Here is a 23083-nt window from a genome sequence, read left to right on the forward strand (position 1 = left end):
TTTATTGCATGCATTATTTTCCTTCAACAGATTTTGTCGAAAAGTCAACCAGATTTAATTCCAATATTTAACTCCAATGTTTATACTGGAGATTTTTTTTACATAACCTCACGAGTTATTATACAATATTTTAATTCATTCGTACATTTATATATTATTTTATCACAGGGATATTTTACCTTCAAATACAATTATCTGAAATCATTACAATTTATTTTATAACAGTTCCACACACCCTCATACATCCTTTTCAATAACGCCTTTGTCTACCAGCTCTTACCGAGTCCAGCGACTTCCGAAACAAATTCACAAACCAATATAACTGCCGAAAAATCATAACCGCATAAGAAACAAACTGTTGATAGATACTATATAGACATTACAAAAGCCTTGTCTCCCTGAATGGAGGAATTTAGTTTTAATTCATTGGATGTTGGATGTGCACTGATTGATAATTAAGTCTTAAATGCATGATTTTTGTTATTAGTTGTGAGTGGCTTTGAACTAGCTGTCAGTACAATGTAACTGCGAGTAATGTCATATAAAGGGGGGGGGGGGGGCAATACCTTTTTGTGTTAACCTGTTATGGCCCTTTTCAAGGTGTTGTTAACTGTTATCTGAGATCAATTTAAGCTGTTAACTGTTTTCAACCCACTTTGTTAACTGTTATCAGCATTTTTGCATTTTTTTTAAACTTTTTTTGTCAAAATCGAGGTGTTGTTAACATGTTAATGGACCCCCTATTGCCCCCCCTTCATATAAGTACTATAAGTACTTGGTGTCTTTTCGTTGTTGGGATATACAAGTACCTGGCCACGTCCACTCTGTGTTTCTGTTATATGTTTTTCTATTTGTATCGATCAGATGAGTGCCTTTTTTCAACTGATTTGTATAGTTCGTTCTGAAGTTTTACTGTAACACCCCTGTCCCAAGTTAGGGGAGGGTTGGGATCCCGCTAACAGGTTTAACCCCGCCATATTCTGTATGTATGTGCCTGTACCAAGTCAGGAGCCAGTAATCGTCGTTTGTTGATGTGTTATAACTTGTTTTTCGTTCAATTTTTGTTCTTTTCAGCAAGTTTTCTCGTTTGAATTGTTTTACGTTCGTCATTTCGGGGTCTTTTATAGCTGACTATGTAGCATGGGCTTTGTTTATTGTTGAAGGCCGTATGATGACCTATAGTTGTTAATATCTGTGTCAGTTGGTCTCTTGTGGAGAGTTGTCTCATTGGCAACCATACCACATCTTCTTTTTTTTTATATTAGAAGGATTTCTCATATTTTTTTGCATAGACTAAGGATATGTGAGTGAAAGCCACGATGTTCTGCGACCACAGGATGTCGTAACAATGGCCGTCATACATCGAAGCAATTTCGGACAACATACTATGAAGATGAATACCAATTGGTACCTACCGTTTAGTTTCAAACATAAATCAGGATCAGAACATGTTAATGTGATAGGAATACGATGACCCCTGCCATACTAGATCGACATGGTGCCTACATGCATATAACTGTGACCTTCATTTGAGATTGACATTTTACCTTAGTATACAATGAGTTCGTCTCCTGTTTAACAATGGCAGATACATACGACCTTCACCGTTGGCCTCAAGTTATAATCATTTTGCTTATTAACAAAGGTTTTTGAGATATGGAAAAATGGGATCATCTTCTTCATAGCTTTATCCGGGTTTTTTTTCCATGAAAAAAACTTCAACTCATGTTTCCAAGTTATGAACCTTCAACGTCCGGAAGGTAAATACCACGTGGTAAATACACCAAACTAGGGAAGTACATAAAACCTGACAAAACCTCGACTATATCAACAAACTGAAGACAACTGTCATATTCCTGTCTTGTTACATGGATTTCCTGGAGAAATGGTGAATCAAACCTGGTTTTACAGCTAGATAAACCTCCCACTTGTATGACAGTTGTGTATAGTTCCGTTATATTGACAAAACAAGGGCTGTGGAGCTCTTCTTTTCTCATCCTTAAGCTTTATACACGAAATGTATATTGTTGACACTTCTTCGTTTAGCTTTCAGCAACATTTCTCGTATGCAGAACAAAACAACATATTTTTTGTATCTATTTCAATGCATATATATCATTAACAAGTTTACAAGTTAACAAGTTGTATTGGATTAACAATCTTATTCAGTAATAAAAAAATATTTTCTCACAGAAGTACCTGTAAATCTTCCCATATTTCAAATTAAAAATTTACATAAATAGAACAATCTAATAAAATGATACTCAAATTATCACGCAAAATTTACTCATGCTATTTCTATGATTGTCACTCTGTATCTTTCTATGCCCAACTTGTAATAGTAAAGGGGTTGTGCAATGTGTTTTTTGTCTGTGCGTCGGTCCGTCAATTCGTCCGTTGATCCATACCATGCCAGCTTAAAGTTCTGATTGTGGTCGTTTTCCTTGAAGTGGTCTCATCGTGAAATTTAGTTCACCGGTTCATTATGATGTGAATTATATACATTGTAACCAGTATGACCGCGATTTCACGTTACATTGGACACATAAATGATGTGATTTTTTATCGAATATATACATTGTAATCAGCCGTATGACCGCGATTTCACGTTACATTGGACCCATAAATTTGATGATAGTGTGTGAAATTAAAACATTTTCATGTTAAAGTTTTTGTTAAAGTAGTGCCCCAAAGATGTGGTCACATCACTCTGAAACTTAATACAAGTGTTCATTGTGAGGCCAACTCTTTTTATTTAATGCCAAATAAAAAGTTTGAACCAGATTTACCGGTATACTTAACATGGACACTATAGATAGTGCAAGCAGGGCCCGGGGTCATGATGTTCTATGGACACATATTCTTGTTTAAAATATTTAAGAAAAAAAAAAGAAATATAAGGAATATATTTACATTTAAAAATAATGATTAATGTCTAAAGAATAAACCTATAGATTAAACAGCATTTTACAAAGTACTTAATGATGGTGATCACAGATAAGCTCTATTTAAAAAAAAAGTAAAAGTTCTTTTTCAAAATCAACAAAAAGTTCTATATTGATGGCTTCAGAAAATCCTTTAAGAGTTCATCTCTGACTTCTGTTATAATTTTCCCTAATAGATTGAATCCTCTCCAGTTGTTCACATCGAATATTTTAGGGTCGTCTGCTGCCAAACCTATTCCCCAAACCGGATCATGTGGACTTGCTTCTACTAAAAGCTTTGGATACGTGTTTACCAGTTCCTCTTTCAATTTTTCATTTTGGGAAAACTGAAATTAAAATCAAGTTGAATATTGATTACATCAAATAATTCTGTTTGTAAAGATGCATTTTGCTTATTTATCCTCATTCAATAAATTCTACATGTATAAATCAAATTAATGAGTAAAAATAAATATCAGCAATGATATGATAACAGAAAACATATGAATACAAATTCAAAGTACTCTTTATAAGAATGAAAACAAATATGCGAAATTGGCAATATTAATATAGCACAGAAAGAATTAAAAGTAAGTACTAGTATATGAAATGAATTATTTTTCTAGTGTCATAAACATTTGTTATAGGTGTCATGACAAACATCTGTGTCAAAATTGAGTGACCAGTGAGTTGTATGGAAAGTATATAAGAGACATTTGTGATTTACTATTCTGTAAACAGGTTATATGGTTAAAGTTAGTCAGACCTCGTAGTGCGAACAAGTGGCAGGGTAATAAGGCTAAAGTTAGTCAGAACTCGTATTGTGAACAAGTAGCAAGGTTATATGGCTAAAGTAAGTCAGAACTCGTAGTGTAAACAAGTAGCATCTTATATAACTAATTCTAGTTTGAACTCGTATTGTGAACAAGTAGCTAGGTGGTATAACTAAAGTAAGTCAGAACTCGTAGTGTGAACAAGTAGCAAGAGGGTATAACTAAAGTAAGTCAGAACTCGTAGTGTGAACAAGTAGCAAGGGGGTATAACTAAAGTAAGTCAGAACTCGTAGTGTGAACAAGTAGCATCTTACATAACTAATGCTAGTCTGAACTCGTAGTGTGAACAAGTAGCTAGGTGGTATAACTAAAGTAAGTCAGAACTCGTAGTGTGAACAAGTAGCAAGGGGGTATAACTAAAGTAAGTCAGAACTCGTAAGGTGAACAAGTAGCAAGGGGGTATAACTAAAGTAAGTCAGAACTCGTAGTGTGAACAAGTAGCATGTTATATAACTAATGCTAGTCTGAACTCGTAGTGTAAACAAGTAGCAAGATGGTATAACTAAAGTAAGTCAGAACTCGTAGTGTGAACAAGTAGCAAGGTGGTATAACTAAAGTAAGTCAGAACTCGTAGTGTGAACAAGTAGAAAGAGGGTATAACTAAAGTAAGTCAGAACTCGTAGTGTGAACAAGTAGCATCTTATATAACTAATGCTAGTCTGAACTCGTAGTGTGAACAAATAGCATCTTATATAACTAATGCTAGTGTGAACTCGTAGTGTAAACAAGTAGCAAGGTGGTATAACTAAAGTAAGTCAGAACTCGTAGTGTGAACAAGTAGCAAGGGGGTATAACTAAAGTAAGTCAGAACTCGTAGTGTGAACAAGTAGCATCTTATATTACTAATGCTAGTCTGAACTCGTAGTGTGAACAAGTAGCAATGTGATATAGCTAAAGTTAGTCAGAACTCGTAGTGTGAACAAGTAGCAAGATGGTATAACTAAAGTAAAGCAGAACTCGTAGTGTGAACAAGTAACATCTTACATAACTAATGCTAGTCTGAACTCGTAGTGTGAACAAGTAGCTAGGTGGTATAACTAAAGCTAGTCAGAACTCGTAGTTTGAAGAAGTAGCAATGTGATATACTTAAAGCTAGTTAGAACTCTAAGTGTAATAAGTAGCAAGGTTATATGGCTAAAGCTAGTCAGAACTCGTAGTTTAAAGAAGTAGCAATGTGATATATGTAAAGCTAGTCAGAACTCTCTCTCTGTGTAAAGAAGAAGCAATGTGATACAACTTAAGCTAGTCAGAACTCGTAGTTTAAAGAAGTAGCAATGTGATATATGTAAAGCTAGTCAGAACTCTCTCTCTGTGTAAAGAAGTAGCTATGTGATACAGCTTAAGCTAGTCAGAACTCGTAGTGTAAAGAAGTAGCAATGTGATATTGTTAAAGCTAGGCAGAACTCGTGATGTGAAAAAGTATGATATAGCTAAAGCTAGTCAAAAGTGTGAACAAGTGCTTTGGTTTTTTTACCTTGCTATTTGTTCACACTTCAAGTTATGACAAGCTTTAGTTAAACAACCTTGTCACTTATTCCCACTTTTGACTTATACGTAATGCTATATTACCTTGCTATAGTATTGATCCATATAATCTGAATTTTTGCCTTATCTGCTACATTAGCATGCTATTTGTGCTCATTATATATAAGTATATTTATCTTATCTTTAATGATTTGCTATTTGTTCACACTATAGATCTAAGCTTAATTTTTGTTCTAATTCAAATTGAAGAATAAGACTTACTTTTGTTGTATTGTCTAACTATTTGTGCTCGTTAGATACATGTTTTTAAAGACTTACTTTTGCCATATTGCCTTTCTTTACTATCTCTTCACGTTTTTCCTCCCATGCTTCGTAATCAAGATCACGGATGCTTCTTCCATAGCTCTTCATATCACCAGGATCGTCCAGTGACAATATAACTTCATCTAGTTTTGCTTCATTTTTAGAAAATTCTAAAATGAAATTAAGATAAGATACTTCTTTCAGACAAAATAATCTAAGTTAAAAAAAAAAAAGTACTTTATTAACATGAAATTATATACCTATATACAATGTGTGTGCGTATTTTTACTTAAAATATAGATATTCAATTAAGTATATGCATCCCAATTGACTGTAAACTCCTTTTGAAACCAACTTTTAAACATTTCGTCAAGAATTTACTGCATCACAATATATTGTAGGCGCGAGGAACAAGAAGTCTCCAAACTTGGTATTAGGGACTTAACTTCACAACCTAATTAAACTAAATATCAGCTAGAAATTTGAGGAAATGTTCTATTCTAAACGGAAGAATTTTGAACAGATATATCATGTTAAGGAGGGGTATTTGCGAAAAATACCAGTCGAGAGAATGTTAAATTTCACGAGCCGTAAGCATGGGAGGAAAAACGTGAAGAGATAGTAAAGAAAGGCAATATGGCAAAAGTAAGTCTTTAAAAACATGTATCTAACGAGCACAAATAGTTAGACAATAAAACAAAATTTAAAAAAAAATTTACTCAAGCACCTGAGAAAACTAGGTGTCTGTCTAGTAAGCGACAGTTGGTATAGCTGACACAGTATAATCGTTCATATCAAATATTCCCTTCTTACCTGCGATTCTTAAAACCTGCAAAAGTTACAAACTTTCATTTTTTTTTTATTTAATCCTTAAAAGTGCTGTAATTAAAAAGTAAATGGAATAGACTGCGAATTAAACCATTTTTACATTCGTTTTGTTTCATGAAATTAGGTATCAACATTAATAATAAAAAAAAACTTTTAATACCGTAATAATACGTTAGTAAAAAGAATTCGCAACTTGAATTTTGAATACCCTAGCCAACTTGAAGCCCATCAATAGTGGCAGAAACAACATACATGGAGTATAAATGGATCGCATAATTAATAAATGCACCGTATAAAATCTCTTATCAATAAAGAGTGATTTCAGTTTTTTGTTTTTTTGTATGAAATATAAAAATGAAGATGTGGTATGATTGCCAATGAGACAACTGTCCACAAGAGACCAAAATGACACAGACATTAACAACTATAGGTCACCGTACGGCCTTCAACAATGAGCAAAGCCCATACCGCATAGTCAGCTATAAAAGGCCCCGATAAGACAATGTAAAACAATTCAAACGAGAAAACCAACGGCCTTATTCATATAAAAAAATGAACGAAAAACAAATATGCAACACACAAACAAACGACAACCACTGAATTACAGGCTCCTGACTTGGGACAGACACATACATAAATAATGTGGCGGGGTTAAACATGTTAGCAGGATCCCAACCCTCCCCCAACCTGGGACAGCGGTATAGCAGTACAACATAAGAACGAACTATAAAAATCAGTTGAAAAAGGCTTAACTCGTCAGATGGACGAAAATACAAGTGGACGTGGCCGTGTACTTATACATCCCGACAAAAAAGACACAATGAACAGATCTGAGAGTACTCGCAATTATCTGACAGCCAGTTCAAACCCACTAACAACTAATAAAAAAATCATGCATGTAAGACTAATTTATATTTTGTACATACTTGCTTTATTATACATCATATACTGTTCAGCACAATTGAAAGTGAGACCATCAATAGTAAACTTAGCTGGATGCCACTGACTGAATGGTGATTCTTTTCGCCAGAAGAATAAATAATTCTCAGTCTCTTTTTGTATTCTGTCTCTCCCTTGTCGAGCATGTTCGCTCGATTGTCCTCCAGCTCCATGGTCTCGAGATTTGTAATCTGATGAACTGTTACCAGTAGATCCACTGTTTATGTTGTCACATGGTTTGTCACATGGTTTAGGTTTTGGTCTTTCTGCATTTGCTTTGTTATGTCCACCAGGGAACCTATGAGCATTATGGTATTTATCGCTTCCTGCTCCACTCTGGAGTCTGTTGTTGCGTCGTCTTTCTTGGTTTTTTGTGTTCTCCATTTTATTGTCGTCTTTAGTAGAATTATTTGACGAAGACGTATCATTTGTGTATTCGAATGCGTCTTGGGTAGAAAAAGATGTGGATTGCGAATTCCATGTCCCGCCTGTCTCACTTTTAAAACTGTACGGAGGTGTATATTTATCGTTGTTGGCTAGCTCCGCTTCTACTACTGGTACATAGTCTGCATTTGCGGTAACAGACAAATCAGAAATATTAGGATACAAGTTTAACCGTCCATTGGAAGTGTCTGAAGATTCTGCCATATGTAAATAAGTGTTCTACAAAATATGAAATCATTTCTCTCAGCGTAAAATTTATCTTGTAGTGGGTTTCTTACCTCAGGCGATTTTAGTTCCCTGTTTTACTTTTCATGTATTGTAAATAGACAACTTTAAATTAAGATCTGTTAATTAAAGAGGACTGCATGAATAAATGAAATGTTGCGTACATCGGTAATATATTTTTAATACAGTTTATACCAAGCCAAATTCCTCGTTTAAAATGACTTATAAAATCTTATATAAAATTTGGAAATGTTCATACAATCCCAACAACGTTGCTTCACTGCTTCACAACAAAAATCCTTATGATAACATTTTTGTAGACTGGTGCTATCAAATTGGTACCTTTCATTATCATTTTTAATTTCAGTATTTCTGTTGAAAACGTAAGTATCAGATATAAATATAGAAGGTTCTTTCTATATATTGAATACTTCCAATTTCTGTTGGTAGTTTGTGTAATCATTGCAACATTATGATGGATAATATTCTACAGATGCAAGTAAAGGATAGAAAATTAGGATTAAAAACAGGTCTTCTCTATCAATAAGCTCTACTTTATTTTATTTTCTACCCTTAAACTTAATACATCACATCAAATATTGAGATGGAGACATGAAATATGAACTACATTTGTATGTCTTAATTCAACAAGAGTGCACGCGCTGAAATGTCTCGCCTTCTTCAATAACCATTGATATTATGTTGATGTCAATAATCCTAAATATTTTACCTTTCCTACAACTATCACATAAACTAAACATGATCCAAGAAAATGAGGTCAAGGTCAGATAAACCTAAGGAGAAATACATATACACCTTACAATCATCCAGTACACTAAATATAGTTGACCTATTGCTTATAGTTTCTTAGAAATAGACTAAACCAAGAAAACTAAACATTGATCAATGAATCATGAAAATTAGGTCGCGGTCAGATGTTAACTGCCAGACATACATATACAGCTAACAGTCCTTCCATACAACAAATATAGTTGACCTATTGCTTATAGTTAAAGAAAAACAAACCAAAACACAAAAACTTAAGACTGAGCAATGAACCATGAAAATGAGGTCAAGGTCAAACAAAACCTGCGAAACTGTCGTGTACATCATAAAATATTTCTATACACCAACTATAGTTAACCTATTGCATATATAGTATTAGAAAACATTACCAGACCTCCAAAACTTAACTTTGACCACTGAACCACGAATATGCTGTTAAGGTCAAATGACACCTGCAAGATGGACATGTACACCTTACAATCATTCCATATACCAAATGTAGTAGACTTATTGAATACAGTATACGAAAAACAGATTAAAAAAATATATAACCACTGAACCATGAAAATGAGGTCAAGTTCAGATGACTGCTGCCAGTTGGACATGTACACCTTACAATCCTTCCATACACCAAACATACAAGACCTATTGCTTATAGTATCTGATATATGCACTTGACCACCAAAACTTTAACTTGTTCACTGATCCATGAAACGAGGTCGGGGTCAAGTGAAAACTAACTAAGGGGCATGAGGACCTTGCAAGGTACGCACATACCAAATATAGTTATCCTACTACTCATAATAAGAGAAATTAACATTACAAAATATCTTTAACTTTTTTCAAGTAGTCACTGAACCGTGAAAATGAGGCTAAGGACAATGGACATGCGACAGACGGAAACTTAGTGACATAAGGCATCTTTATACAGGCCTCCAGGTCTTCCATCCTCTAAAATATAATACTTTTAAGAAGTTAGTTAACACCGCCGCCGCCGGATCACTATCCCTATGTCGAGCTTTCTGTAACTAAAGTCGCAGACTCGACAAAATCTGTATTTCATTTGTTATTGTGTCATGTACATTTAGTTAAATACATGTGTCCACTGTTTCAATTAAGACAGGTCTATTGCACACAGAAAACAAGTCTATTTTCATTGTCATGTGTAAACCTTCAAATGGTTGCAATTAACCTTAAAACTCGGTCAATAAAAGTAGGAGCTTTCACTGGCATACAAGGTTAAGCCTCAACATAACTGCGTCATTTTCAAAATCTTAATTTTCTAACCTAAACTATCATGAAAAGTTCGTTGATGGTTCCACGGAATTTTGTGTCTCAACTGCGATAGCTGCTGACCTGGTTAGCTGCTGTCAATGTAAAAGGTAAAAGTGTCATCTTGACCGTAAAAGCTGAGTTAATTTATTAGTAAAATACAGTATTTTAAAACTAATCAAAAGTTTTCGTCTGTTTGCTTCTGTTCAAGTTTCATAATAATCCATGAATGTTTAGAAATTAATCAAGTCACATTTGTTTTTATTCTAGACTGTTCAAATGCTTTAGAATAAGTCTTGTGGTGATAAAAAAAAGTGTCGGTCCATAGTAAAATTCCATGAAAGTTGGACATACAGAGTGTGGCCATAAGTATTCGTCACTTGAGATTTTTCGCTATATATTGTATATAAAACTACATTTTTTCAAAAAAATATTTTGGGGTCATTTTTGGTTTGATTTTAAGCAACTTGGTATCAATAGAAGCAGAATTGTCACAGGTTTATTTGTTTATTTGGATATATTTATTTTGTGGATCAATTTCATTTTTTCACAAGATAAACACAAATATTTTTTTCTGTTCAGAAATTCGCTATATATTCAACCAAATTAAATTACAAAAAACAATTGTATGAGTTCACATCGAGAGAAAACAAAAACACCTGAAGATAAAACTATTACAAAATAAACAAACATTCTTTAGACAATTCTACATCTTTGAAGGCCTTGTTGATCAAAATCCAACCATAAATGCCCTCAAAATATTTTTTTGAAAAAAATGTATTTTTATATGAATATATAGCAGGTGACGAATACTTTTGGCCATGTAGTTATATTAATGACTGAAAAACTTTAAATTAAACCTTAGACCGAATCTAAACTGTAAACAAAAGTGAGTCCATTTTTCAATGAAAAGGAATATTTTCTAAATGTTGATCATAAAGTTCCTAAATTCTATTATAAATGTGTGATAAAGTTTAACATTGATGTTAGAAAGCCGTTAACCATGCACAGACTGAACCTATACATGCTATATGTCTGCTGTCGATGCCGACGACGGAATCTAGTCTCCTAGGATCGCTTTGTCTTGCTGTCGCAGGCTCGACATAAAGTGATCAGTGACAATTGTCCTTTTTGTAAAGTCAAATAATATGGTTCCACTTCAGCTGCCAAAACCTTCCTAAGCATATTTTAAGTACCATTAAAATCTAGATTGTTTGCCTATATATACTAAATTAACCATTGTATATGCGACTTATATTGTTTTTCATTATTTAGATTATTTAAATATCTGCTGTCCAGCTCTTAGAAAATCCATAGTTGTGATCTTGTCTCTATCCGGCTATACAACATTGTACAAGGGATCATACAAATAATTATAATCATACTTTGGTGGTAAATATCCAAGGTGTGTGTCCTCAGCAGGGGTTGTTGTGTCATTTTGTCGGTCTAATTACTGAATAGTCTTGGTAAAACCCATACCTTTGTAGGTTATCCATTTATTACAGCTCTAGACGGCATGTGTATTAAGGCCAAACAAAAACATACTGGTGTTTGACTCAACATTCCTACCTTACATTGTAATTTGTATGGACACTTTTAGAATCATTGCAAATTGATTGCGTGTATTATACACTTCATATAAAATAATTAAGAAAACAATACCACAGATCGATTTTTCTGAATAAGTTAAACACATTTTTGTATTGTGGCCTGCTGAAAATGAAAGTGAAACCGAAAGTAGAATTCAAATTGTTATTGTCAATTTACAAATATGTCCAACTTACACTCTTTCCTTAACATATTTTTTTATAATTATTTAAGTCAAATTTTATAATAATCAAAATCTAACAATAAGTGTACCTACCTTTTCCCTTTATGAAATGAGCTTGATTTGTTTACTTCCGTTTTAGTATTTCACAAGGCGACTTTCTGAAAGTGCAGGCGTTAGCAAACTATGGGAACGAAGAGGCAAAGAGGTACAATAAAATTAACGATAGTAATAGAATACTGTAATATGTATCACTAATAAATTGTTATTCAAAACAAAACAAACTGAACAAACTGTTTCGTTTCATTATTTCACATTCCTGCGGATCGGAGTTCAATGAAAAAAACAGTTACGGATCGACTTATAAAATCCGTAATGCATAATTAATATTTGTTGTGGAAATACCCATTGAAATTTGTTTCTGCACACATATTTAAAACGTCCAAGTAATATTTTGTAAATTTATTTTTATCTCTGATTTTAGGGGGAACATTGAGTCCCACATTACAAAAAGTGTTCAAAAATTCGAAATGAACATGAAAAAGGTTGAAAAGGCCAAACTAAGTTTGTGTTTCGAGTTCACTCTTTTCAGTGACAAAACAAGGAAATTGGGTATTTATATAATTTTTTTTTGCTCCTGTTAACCTCAAATTCATGGGGACGCTCTATGTGTTTTTTTTTATACACAACCAAATGGGCCAATGAAACTCAGTTTAGAAAAATGAAAGTGGGACAGATTTATATATATATTTATAAGTTTTTATGTTTCCGAATCCCTATCTTTCTGTTGGAAATTTGTCATTAATGACCTTAGGAAAGTAAAATATTGTTTAAACTTAAATCAATGATAGGCATTTTAAGGCAAGTATTTGAGTACATTCAGGTCATTTGGTCTCAGGTAGATTGTTACCTCATTTTCAATTATACAGAACATAACCTTATTTTACTCACTGGTAGGAAAATCCTTTGTTATTGTGGCCAATTTAAAAGACACAAAATTAAATAATACAAAGACATTTCTGACAAAACTACAACAACTAAAATCTTACTAGAAATAACTTAATTGTTTGCCTACACGTTTTGAATACTTATACAATGGGTATAAGATAACTTCTCCTACAGTTTGAATGCTAGGAAGTTTTCACTTTAGTGTTTAGTGAAATTTTGTGCAAATATATTGAAGGTGTGCATGTGGCCAGGATTTTGATGATTTTGGTGATTTTTTACTCATTTTGGAGATAGTTGAACTTTGTCATTTTTGGAGTATATACTTGCATAAGAGGTGTATAGCGTTTTCGGAAAACTCCTTCTTCATTGAACCATTGACCTGTGTGCTCCCATGCTTAACTTAGTGTATTTTACAATAACACTTTGCATCTGTGGGGGCCATCATTTATGTCTCCCAGACAATTGACTTTGTTGTAATACAGTTACTTCAGAGGGGAGTGCAGGGGCATCGTTTGTCTAGTTTTTGTCTCGCCTTGACGAAGTCAAAAAGCGAGACATAGGTATGCTGTTTCTTCTTCGTCGATGGTGATTGCGGCGACTGCGGCAGCGGAGTCACTGACAATGTATTAGTTTGTGATTAGGTCTAGTTAATGGTGAACGATAAGTGGTAGGTCAATGAGTTTTGGTATGCAGTTGTATAAGCATTAGCATATCTCCGGCATTTCCATGGAGATCATTTGGTCCTGCCTCCTCAGTCATGGTCTATTGACTTTGAAAAGTGTACATTTTGCTAAATACGACCTTTTTTTCTTTCCTTGAAACCTATGTAAATGAGGATTACATACCAGAAAAAGTGCTGTGGTCGAAAATTGTCCGTTAGTCTATTTAAATTTATGAAGTGAACACATGGAAAAGTAATTTAGAAAATAGAAATGAACTCAAACGGTATTCCCAAATTCATCCTACCCTCTGTGAACATAGATTAATTCGGTTGACAGTTTTATATCCCGATGCAAAATCGAACTGTTCAGTAGTACTTGTAGCTTTAGGATCGACAGCCATTAAGAAAGCTACATGTGCTCTATGTATCAAACAGTCTTTTGATAAACATTTAATTATAGTGTCATGTTCTATTAACGGAAAGAAATGTTATGCATTTCCCATTCAAAAGTTCGTGGACATTTTCAATTTAGACGACGATGACCTTGTTGAAGTACTATTAGGAGCTGTTGATGATACAGTATACGATCTCGATCCTATAGATTGGTCTAGAATGATGTATTACATAGCAAAACATGTTTACCCCATGTTTAAAAAATTCAGACATGTATTATTTGAAAACAGGTTTAATTTTGAATTTTGAATAGACTTTGATTGAAAAAAATTGTGTTTTGTTGTGTATACTAGAATATATGTGTATTGTGTGTTTATCTAAATATGTTTTTTTAATTGGGTATTTATCTCAAAATGTATGATATTTTGTTTATTGTGTAAAAAATTACTTATTTCTTTTTGTATGCAAAATCTTCATATACATGGAGGAAATAAAGATTCATTCATTCATTCATGCATTAGTTTGTGATTAGGTCAGTTCAAGGTGAATCATTAGTGGTAGGCCAATGTTAATTGGCATTTAGTTGTATAAGCATTAGCACATCTAGTTTCCATGGAGATTATTTGGCCCCGCCCCCTCGATCATGGTCTATTGACTTTGAAACATTTGCTTAGTTTATATGTTTTAGTTTGTGATTAGATCAGTTTAAGGAAGCTGGCTTGTGTTTTAGATTTTTTGTCAGATTTTCGGAATCCTCTGGTGTTATCCATTTGAATACCTTGAAAAAAATTGCCCGGTGACCACCATTTTTCTTTTTGTAAATCTTTTACATGTATAATGATAAGCCATCTGTAAAAATCTGAATATAAAATTTTAATCACTTTTTAACAGTTTTTGAGAACTTCAACTTGTCAATAGTAAAGCTATGAAGAGTCAAGAGAGAATATGTTCCCGCCAAAATTTCAATGGCTAATATATCGAAAACAAGCACGGTGACCTATATATTTTGTTTTGCTCTTTGGATTCCTTTATAAATCCCCTATCTATATAAACTAGTTTTTTGAAAAGTTAATTACTTTGAAACTGAGAAGCGAACTCCCTTAAGATGAACTGTTGTTAAAAGCCTAGAATGTTAAGTCAATGATATTTGATATGCAAATTTATTGGCATTTGCAAGTCTTGTTTCTATTGAGATTATAAAGCATCATTCCCACATCATGGTTCATTGACATTGAAACTTTTACATAGTTTACCAATTTAATGTTTGGGTTTAGGTTTGTTTTCATGGAACGACTGATAAGTCAATGATAGTACTCGATATATCTGCGTGTGTATTAAAATTGGCACATCTCATTTCCATGGAGATTGTTGTACCTTCAATTATAGTTCATTGACTTTGAATATTTGCACAACTTACATGTTAAAGTATTGCTATTTTAATTTCAACATTTGCATTATCAAAATTACAAAAAGGCGAGACATAGTTTTGTGATAACAGTTTATTAATAATTTTTTTCAGACTCGAATGAAGATGATGTCATTAAAGAAAGTCAGAGAACAGAAAGCAAACAACAAAGAAAAATGGATCATTATTTGACAAAGAAAGACAGTACTCAAATAAATCGAGAAAAATCTCAAGTTCACAGTGGAGAAGAAACAGACAAATCAATGGAGAAATATTCAAAGAATGATTTATCAACCCCTGATGTGAAAGACTCAGACAAGAGGGGAAAAGAGAAAAGTGAAAATGAAAGAAATTCCAAATACAAAAATCCAATTGATACAGAGAGTACAGAAATACCTTCAAAGCGAATGAAAATAGACGAATGCAGCACTGTCAAAGACAAAAACCTAATGACGAATTATGTAGAATATGGACCAAAGGAAAAAGATCTAACAAATGAAGAGAATAGAAAGACTTCAACAAATGATTTCTCTGTAGGTCATAAAGAATTATCAAAGAAACTCAAGAAACATAAAAAGGAAAAAAAGTCAAAACATTCACATAAGGATAAACATTCACATAAAGATAAACATAAAGATAAACATTCACATAAAGATAAACATTCACACAAACACTCAAGTGAATCTGACAAGAGGTCAAAGAACTCGGACAGTAAGGAAAGAAATTCCCACAGAGTTGGCATTGAACATGAAAATGAGTCAAATCAACAACGACTTGATAAGGAAAAGAAGTCAAAACACAAGGACAGTACTGAATCAGAAGATAATTCATCATATCCGCGTAGAGACTCAGAAAAGAAGTCCAAACATTCACACAAGGATAGTACTGAATCAGAAGATAATTCACCATATCCCCGTAGAGACTCAGAAAAGAAGTTCAAACATTCACACAAGGACAGCACTGAATCAGAAGATAATTCACTATATCCCCGTAGAGACTCAGAAAAGAAGGCTAGAGAATCACACAATGACAGTATACCTGAAACAAATGCAACTTATACACAAAGAGACCCCGATATACACTCAGAGCGTTCCCACAGAAGTTTTTATAGTAGTGATTCAGAAACTTCGCCATCAAAAGAAAGTCATTCATATAAAGATATACCCGAGAGAACGAGCAACCGTTCAGATAAGAAAACGGAGAAAGGATACAATTTTACAAATAGAGATAGAAAGGAAAGTGGAGGGACACCCAAAAAATTTTATCCCCGTAGAGACTCAGAAAAGAAGTTCAAACATTCACACAAGGACAGCACTGAATCAGAAGATAATTCACTATATCCCCGTAGAGACTCAGAAAAGAAGGCTAGAGAATCACACAATGACAGTATACCTGAAACAAATGCAACTTATACACAAAGAGACCCCGATATACACTCAGAGCGTTCCCACAGAAGTTTTTATAGTAGTGATTCAGAAACTTCGCCATCAAAAGAAAGTCATTCATATAAAGATATACCCGAGAGAACGAGCAACCGTTCAGATAAGAAAACGGAGAAAGGATACGATTTTACAAATAGAGATAGAAAGGAAAGTGGAGGGACACCCAAAAAATTCAGTCATTCCTCTAAAAATGATTATTATGCATCAAGTAGTAAACGTTATGATGATAGTAGTACACACTCACGTAGAAGTTACAGCGGAGCAGAAGGTTCCAGTAAAGACAAAACATACAGAAAAGAAGACAAGTTGACTATGCAGTCACGGAAGCGTCACAGTGAACACCTTGATACAAGTCCATCTATTGATAAAGATTATCCCAGTGAGAAAAAGGCACGGCATTCGCTTGAATTCGAAAGCACGCCAAAAACCACAGAACTACATGAGAAAAAAGAAAAATCAATATCTCCTAAGAAATCCGAACTACATGTGAAAAAAGAAAAATCAATATCTCCTAAGAAATCCGAACAACATGTGAAAAAAGAAAAATCAAAATCTCCTAAGAAATCCGAACAACATGTGAAAAAAGAAAAATTAAAATCTCCTAAGAAATCCGAAAGGAAGTTGTTCGAAGAAACATTTGAGTCCAGCAATACTGATTTAAAAGAGAGACACACAAAGAACATTGGTATACTTATAGAAAGTATGAAGGGAGAAAATAGAATCAAGGATTCGGCAGAAAGAATACGGTATTTAGTGGGTACTGGTACACTTATAACAACCAGATATGATTTCGTCTATTTCTTTGGTATGGTGTCACCATTCAGTCAGTTCCATTCTGCAAACTTCAAAGTCCAGAATATCATATATAGATGTGCTGAACAGTATATGATGCACCAGAAAGCAGGTTTGTGGACATTTTCTTATTTTAGTGTGACGGTATCTGTGCAAAACTCAATCTTTATCATCGAAACATTTATTTACATAGCATTATAAAATAACATGTGCCTCTCACTTATGATATATCATAAAATACAAGTAACATATTGGTAGTAGCGTTAGATCTCTGTATAAAGCTTCTTATTTTAGAAAGTAGAAGATCTGAACAATCAGTTTTCATACAGATACCAAATAGTCTGTGGTACATGGCATAAAAGAGGGACGAAAGATACCAGAGGGACAGTCAAACTCATAAATCGAAAATAAAACTGACAACGCCATGGCTAAAAATGAAAAGGACAAACAGACAAACAATAGTACACATGACACAACATAGAAAAGTAAAGAATAAACAACACAAACCCCACCAAAAACTAGGGGTGATCTCAGGTGCTCCGGAATGGTAAGCAGATCCTGCTCCACATGTGGCACCCGTCGTGTTGTTTATGAGATAAAAAATCCGGTAAATAGTCTAATTCGGTAGGTCACATTCATGAAAGGGAAGGGGCATAAGTCTCGTGTTATTTTTATGATGCATCTGACAACAACTTAAATCTAGACCTTTTTCAGGTGATTGTTTCAGTTAATGAGTATTAGACTATTGGTTTACTAGTATATTATCTTAAGGGAAATTTTATTGTCCCTCCGTCAGGGTTCATTTGACCTAGACATTTCTCATGATTTGTTGCATTGATCGACATTAAGCAATCGTGATTAGGCCAGTCTGTTAGTCGGATGTTGTTAGTAATTTAGGTTAGCTATATTGGATATCTAGAATAGTTGTACGGTGTACATGTTCGTCTGACAGGATTCTGAGACAAGTGCTGGTGATTGGATATCTAGAATAGTTGAACGGTGTACATGTTCGTCTGACAGGCTTCTGAAACAAGTGCTGGTGATTGGATATCTAGAATAGTTGTACGGTTTACATGTTCGTCTGACAGGCTTCTGAGACAAGTGCCTGTGATTGGATATCTAGAATAGTTGTACGGTGTACATGCTCGTCTGACAGGCTTCTGAGACAAGTGCTGGTGATTGGATATCTAGATTAGTTGTACGGTGTACATGTTCGTCTGACAGGCTTCTGAGACAAGTGCCTGTGATTGGATATCTAGAATAGTTGTACGGTGTACATGTTCGTCTGACAGGCTTCTGAGACAAGTGCCTGTGATTGGATATCTAGAATAGTTGTACGGTGTACATGTTCGTCTGACAGGCTTCTGAGACAAGTGCCTGTGATTTGATATCTAGAATAGTTGTACGGTGTACATGCTCGTCTGACAGGCTTCTGAGACAAGTGCTGGTGATTGGATATCTAGAATAGTTGTACGGCGTACATGTTCGTTTGACAGGATTCTGAGACAAGTGCTGGTGATTGGATATCTAGAATAGTTGTACGGTGTACATGTTCGTTTGACAGGCTTCTGAAACAAGTGCATGTGATTGGATATCTGGAATAGTTGTACGGTGTACATGTTCGTCTGACAGGCTTCTGAAACAAGTGCTGGTGATTGGATATCTAGAATAGTTGAACGGTGTACATGTTCGTCTGACAGGCTTCTGAGACAAGTGCCTGTGATTTGATATCTAGAATAGATGTACGGTGTACATGCTCGTCTGACATGCTTCTAAGACAAGTGCCTGTGATTGGATATCTAGAATAGTTGTACGGTTTACATGCTCGTCTGTCAGGATTCTGAGACAAGTGCCTGTGATTGGATATCTAGAATAGTTGTACGGTGTACATGCTCGTCTGACAGCTTCTGAGACAAGTGCCTGTGATTGGATATCTAGAACAGTTGTACGGTGTACATGTTCGTTTGACAGGATTCTGAGACAAGTGCCTGTGATTGGATGTCCATCTTCCATTCTACAGGTGAAATGTGTTCGGTGTTTAGAATGATTGCAAGATGTACATGAACACTTTGAAATCATTTGGAGGCTGTTTGTTCTCTTATTCAATATTTGGGGTTTTTTTTTCAAAATTTAACAAAAAATTCCAAACTCAATTGGGCAACATTCTTTCTTATTGGAGCAAAATGAAATGAAATTGATTGTCAAAGTTCGTATTCTGTGTAGATATAGATCTAAATTTTTGAAATAGTTTATTTGTACCAGAGATAAGTAAGTATAACTCAAGTGGACTATATTTTTTATTTTCAGTGCTGTTTGGTGACAACGAAATAGCAAAGCAGATCATGGAAGAAACGAAACCTTTGAAAATGAAACGTCTTGGCAGAAAAGTGAGAAATTTTGATGCAGAAAAATGGGGAAATAAATGTATAGAGGTGGTAACAAATGGAAATATGGCAAAAGTGAGTGTTTCATGTTTGTACAAAGTAAAAAAAACAAAAAAGGGGTAACTAAACTACATATCACTGTCTAGATAAATAGAAAAAAAGACCAACACTAATCAACAGAAACAAAATACAGAAAACTAAACACCATCGAAAATTAGTTGAATTCGGGTTCTTAAGAAAGGAAGACATATGCACCCACGCTAGTGGCATTCATGGTATGACAAGAAATTAAAATGTATTATCGATGTTATTTAAACAGCATTCAACAATAGATTAAATCGTATTTCAGCTTTAATTGGATATATGGTCACATTGATAAGTGGAAGGAAGAAGCCCTATTGATTTTGAGGTCACCATGTAAAACATCAGATCATGGGTACTGAAAAAAGATATAGATGTTTGCTGAAAACTGTTTTCCGAATACAAAATCAAATACAACATATTTGACTGCAACCTTACTGGAATAGATGGTCATATATAATAAATGAATATAGATCCATTTATTATCAAGTTATATTGGGGTTGTTAAATCAAAATTGGCATATGGGATTGCAACCTTTCTTTTATAAATGGTCCTATATTATGAGAAGAAGCTTCTTTGTCATTTTGTTGTCAATACCTTAGTGGTTAAGGTAAAATTTTACTAGAATTAGACCATCATTTGTTAAGAACAAAAACTGATTTCAGTTGCTAAATCAAATACTAGTAATATGGATGGGGTTGAAATAACACGACGTGTGACACATGTGGAGCAGGATCTGCTTTCCCTTCCGGAGCACCTGAGAGCACCCAAGTTTTTGGAGGGGTTTGTGTTGCTTAGTCTTTAGTTTTCTATGTTGTGTTTTGTGTACTATTGTGTGTTTGTCTGTTGGTTTTGTTCCTTTTTAGCCATAGTGTTGTCAGTTTGTTTTTTCGACTTTGAATTTGAATGTCCCTCTAGTATCTTCCGTCTCTCTATCGAATAAGACTGAAAACATATACTTACATATAAATTGTCCATTATATGATGAACAGAGGAAACTATTATTTGATAAAGTTATCACTTTTTGTACTAATTTTAAAGAACTACCTAATGATAAGAAATATTTCTGGCTGTTCACAAATGAGCATTTACCAACTCTCATGTGCCTAGGAAATTACATTATTAAAGGTTTAGAAATAAGATCCAGATGTAAACAAAATATATGAAATAATATAATATTTTGTTGTTATAAGATTTAATATAATAGGTATATAAAACACATGTTGTGTTAGGATCTGATCCTGTCCATAATGTTATAGTATGGTATTAGTTTTCTGTTTTGCTTTTTCCAATCATATTGTGTTGTAAAATGATGCCCTTTATGGGTTCTTGATTAGATTAATAAAATTCTTATCTTATCTTATCTTATCTTATAATGAAAGTTCAAAACTGTGTTGTATAGTATATAACGAGTAATAGTGAGTGTTAGTGTTACTGATTGACAAAACATTGTAAATGAATTAATGACATCATTTCCATAAAATTTTATATTTCAGTTCTCTCAGAATTATCTTCTGGAAAAAAGCCTTTTTGATACACATCCCAAAATAATGGCGGAAGCTAGTCCACGTGATTGTTTGTGGGGTATAGGACTTGGTGCTAGTAATGAAAAGGCTTGGAATGTCAGGTCATGGAGAGGAAGGAACCTTCTAGGCTATACTCTAATGGATGTAAGGGAAACGCTAATGAGGCAAAAAGGACTTATTAAATAAGATCGTTTATACATGGAAAAGAAGTTTAATGGAAAATTAAAAGACTTGTTACAGCATATGAAACCTATGTAGATTATGGAATTGTCTTTTTGTTGAAACAAAGTTATTGTCTATATCTTTGATAATCAGTAAAGATTCGATGTTTACTTGACAGATTAAGGATCAAATCATCATAAATTATTTTGTGTATTTAGTATGAAAGTATCTGCTGTCATTATAGATTATTATATGTTCAAAGACTGGTAAAATCTGTTAAAATTGTCTGTGTACAAACATTGCTATTGAATATATTGTTACATGTTGGTTTTTTGGGGTTTTTTTTTTTACAAATCCTTGAATAATAATCTGTTTCGTTTAAAAAAAAAATAGATATAGTCTAAACGTTGTTGTTTACTTACCATTTCTATAAATATTGACTATTGTTACATTTCTTTTACAAATTATTAAAAAAAAATATGTTTTACAAATCCTTAGATAAGAGTCTATGCTAAGTTGTTTACCAAGGTGTCACATGTCTATGTATTTGTTTTCTTTATCATTAAAACATCTTGATCACATTTGTTGTGTTTGTTTCTTCAGTAATTAGGGCCCCGCCGACTAAGGCGGGTCGCCCTATAGTGATCAGTCTGTCCGTCCGTCCGTCTGTCCGTCTGTCCGTCCGTCCGTCTGTCCGTCTGTCCGTCCGTCCGTCCGTCTGTCCGTCCGTCCGTAACACTTTAACTTTGTGTCCGCTCTATATCTTGAGAACCGTTATGATTTCAAAGTTTATACTTGACATCCATTTTAACCAACACCAGAGGGTGTGTCATGATGTATGTAAAACTTCCTAGGTCAAAGGTCAAGGTCAAAAACTTTGATTTCAGTTGACAACCCTGTGTCCTGTGGTGAAGATCGTGTCCGCTCTATATCTTGAGAACCGTTAAGATTTCAAAGTTTATACTTGACATCCATTTTAACCAACACCAGAGGGTGTGTCATGATGTATGTAAAACTTCCTAGGTCAAAGGTCAAGGTCAAAAACTTTGGTTTCAGTTGACAACCCCATGTCCTATGGTAAAGATTGTGTCCGCTCTATATCTTGAGAACCGTTATCATTTCAAAGTTTATACTTGACATTTATATAAACCAACACCAAAGGGTGTGTCATAATTTATGTGCAACTTCCTAGGTCAAAGGTCAAGGTCAAAAACTTTGGTTTCAGTTGACAACCCCATGTCCTATGGTAAAGATCGTGTCCGCTCTATATCTTGAGAACCTTTATCATTTCAAAGTTTATACTTGACATATTTATAAACCAACACCAAAGGGTGTGTCATAATTTATTTACAACTTCATAGGTCAAAGGTCAAGGTCAAAAACTTTGATTTCAGTTGACAAACCCATGTCCTATGGTAAAGATACAATTTTTTAATGCACATTATTCACAGCGGGGCCCACAGAGATGGCTCCCATCTCAA

General features: G+C 34.0%; 2 protein-coding genes across 3 annotated transcripts; one reads left to right on the top strand and one right to left on the bottom strand.

Moving 5' to 3' along the window:
- Positions 1-2083: 2083 nt before the first annotated feature.
- On the bottom strand, positions 2084-12042 carry LOC143058124 (uncharacterized). Of its 2 annotated transcripts, XM_076231588.1 has the most exons (5): positions 11904-12042; positions 10055-10134; positions 7300-7975; positions 5561-5715; positions 2084-3271 (listed from the first exon to the last, which is right to left on the bottom strand). In XM_076231588.1, the coding sequence occupies exons 3-5, from the start codon at positions 7958-7960 to the stop codon at positions 3053-3055; spliced, it is 1035 nt and encodes a 344-aa protein (XP_076087703.1). In that variant the 5' UTR covers positions 7961-7975; positions 10055-10134; positions 11904-12042; the 3' UTR covers positions 2084-3052. The 2 variants fall into 2 exon arrangements, with proteins under 2 accessions (XP_076087703.1, XP_076087711.1); XM_076231596.1 differs by lacking the exon at positions 10055-10134.
- On the top strand, positions 11927-22183 carry LOC143058113 (uncharacterized). Its single transcript, XM_076231578.1, has 4 exons — positions 11927-12015; positions 15329-17560; positions 19756-19907; positions 21411-22183. The coding sequence occupies exons 1-4, from the start codon at positions 11994-11996 to the stop codon at positions 21624-21626; spliced, it is 2622 nt and encodes an 873-aa protein (XP_076087693.1). The 5' UTR covers positions 11927-11993; the 3' UTR covers positions 21627-22183.
- Positions 22184-23083: the final 900 nt, after the last annotated feature.

Source organism: Mytilus galloprovincialis, chromosome 1, assembly GCF_965363235.1.
Source record: "Mytilus galloprovincialis chromosome 1, xbMytGall1.hap1.1, whole genome shotgun sequence".
In the NCBI taxonomy this organism is placed as follows: domain Eukaryota; kingdom Metazoa; phylum Mollusca; class Bivalvia; order Mytilida; family Mytilidae; genus Mytilus; species Mytilus galloprovincialis.

What these genes read in the sequence shown, in the direction of transcription:
- LOC143058124 (XM_076231596.1), bottom strand. Translation starts at nt 7,960, where the DNA reads ATGGCAGAATCTTCAGACACTTCCAATGGACGGTTAAACTTGTATCCT. An exon ending in TATGATGTATAATAAAGCAA is followed by an intron (nt 5,716 to 7,299) that starts GTATGTACAAAA and finishes ATTTCATTTTAG; the next exon opens with AATTTTCTAAAAATGAAGCA. An exon ending in AGAAAGGCAATATGGCAAAA is followed by an intron (nt 3,272 to 5,560) that starts GTAAGTCTTTAA and finishes TTTTAATTTCAG; the next exon opens with TTTTCCCAAAATGAAAAATT.
- LOC143058113 (XM_076231578.1), top strand. Translation starts at nt 11,994, where the DNA reads ATGGGAACGAAGAGGCAAAGAG. An exon ending in TATGATGCACCAGAAAGCAG is followed by an intron (nt 17,561 to 19,755) that starts GTTTGTGGACAT and finishes TTTTATTTTCAG; the next exon opens with TGCTGTTTGGTGACAACGAA. An exon ending in CAAATGGAAATATGGCAAAA is followed by an intron (nt 19,908 to 21,410) that starts GTGAGTGTTTCA and finishes TTTATATTTCAG; the next exon opens with TTCTCTCAGAATTATCTTCT.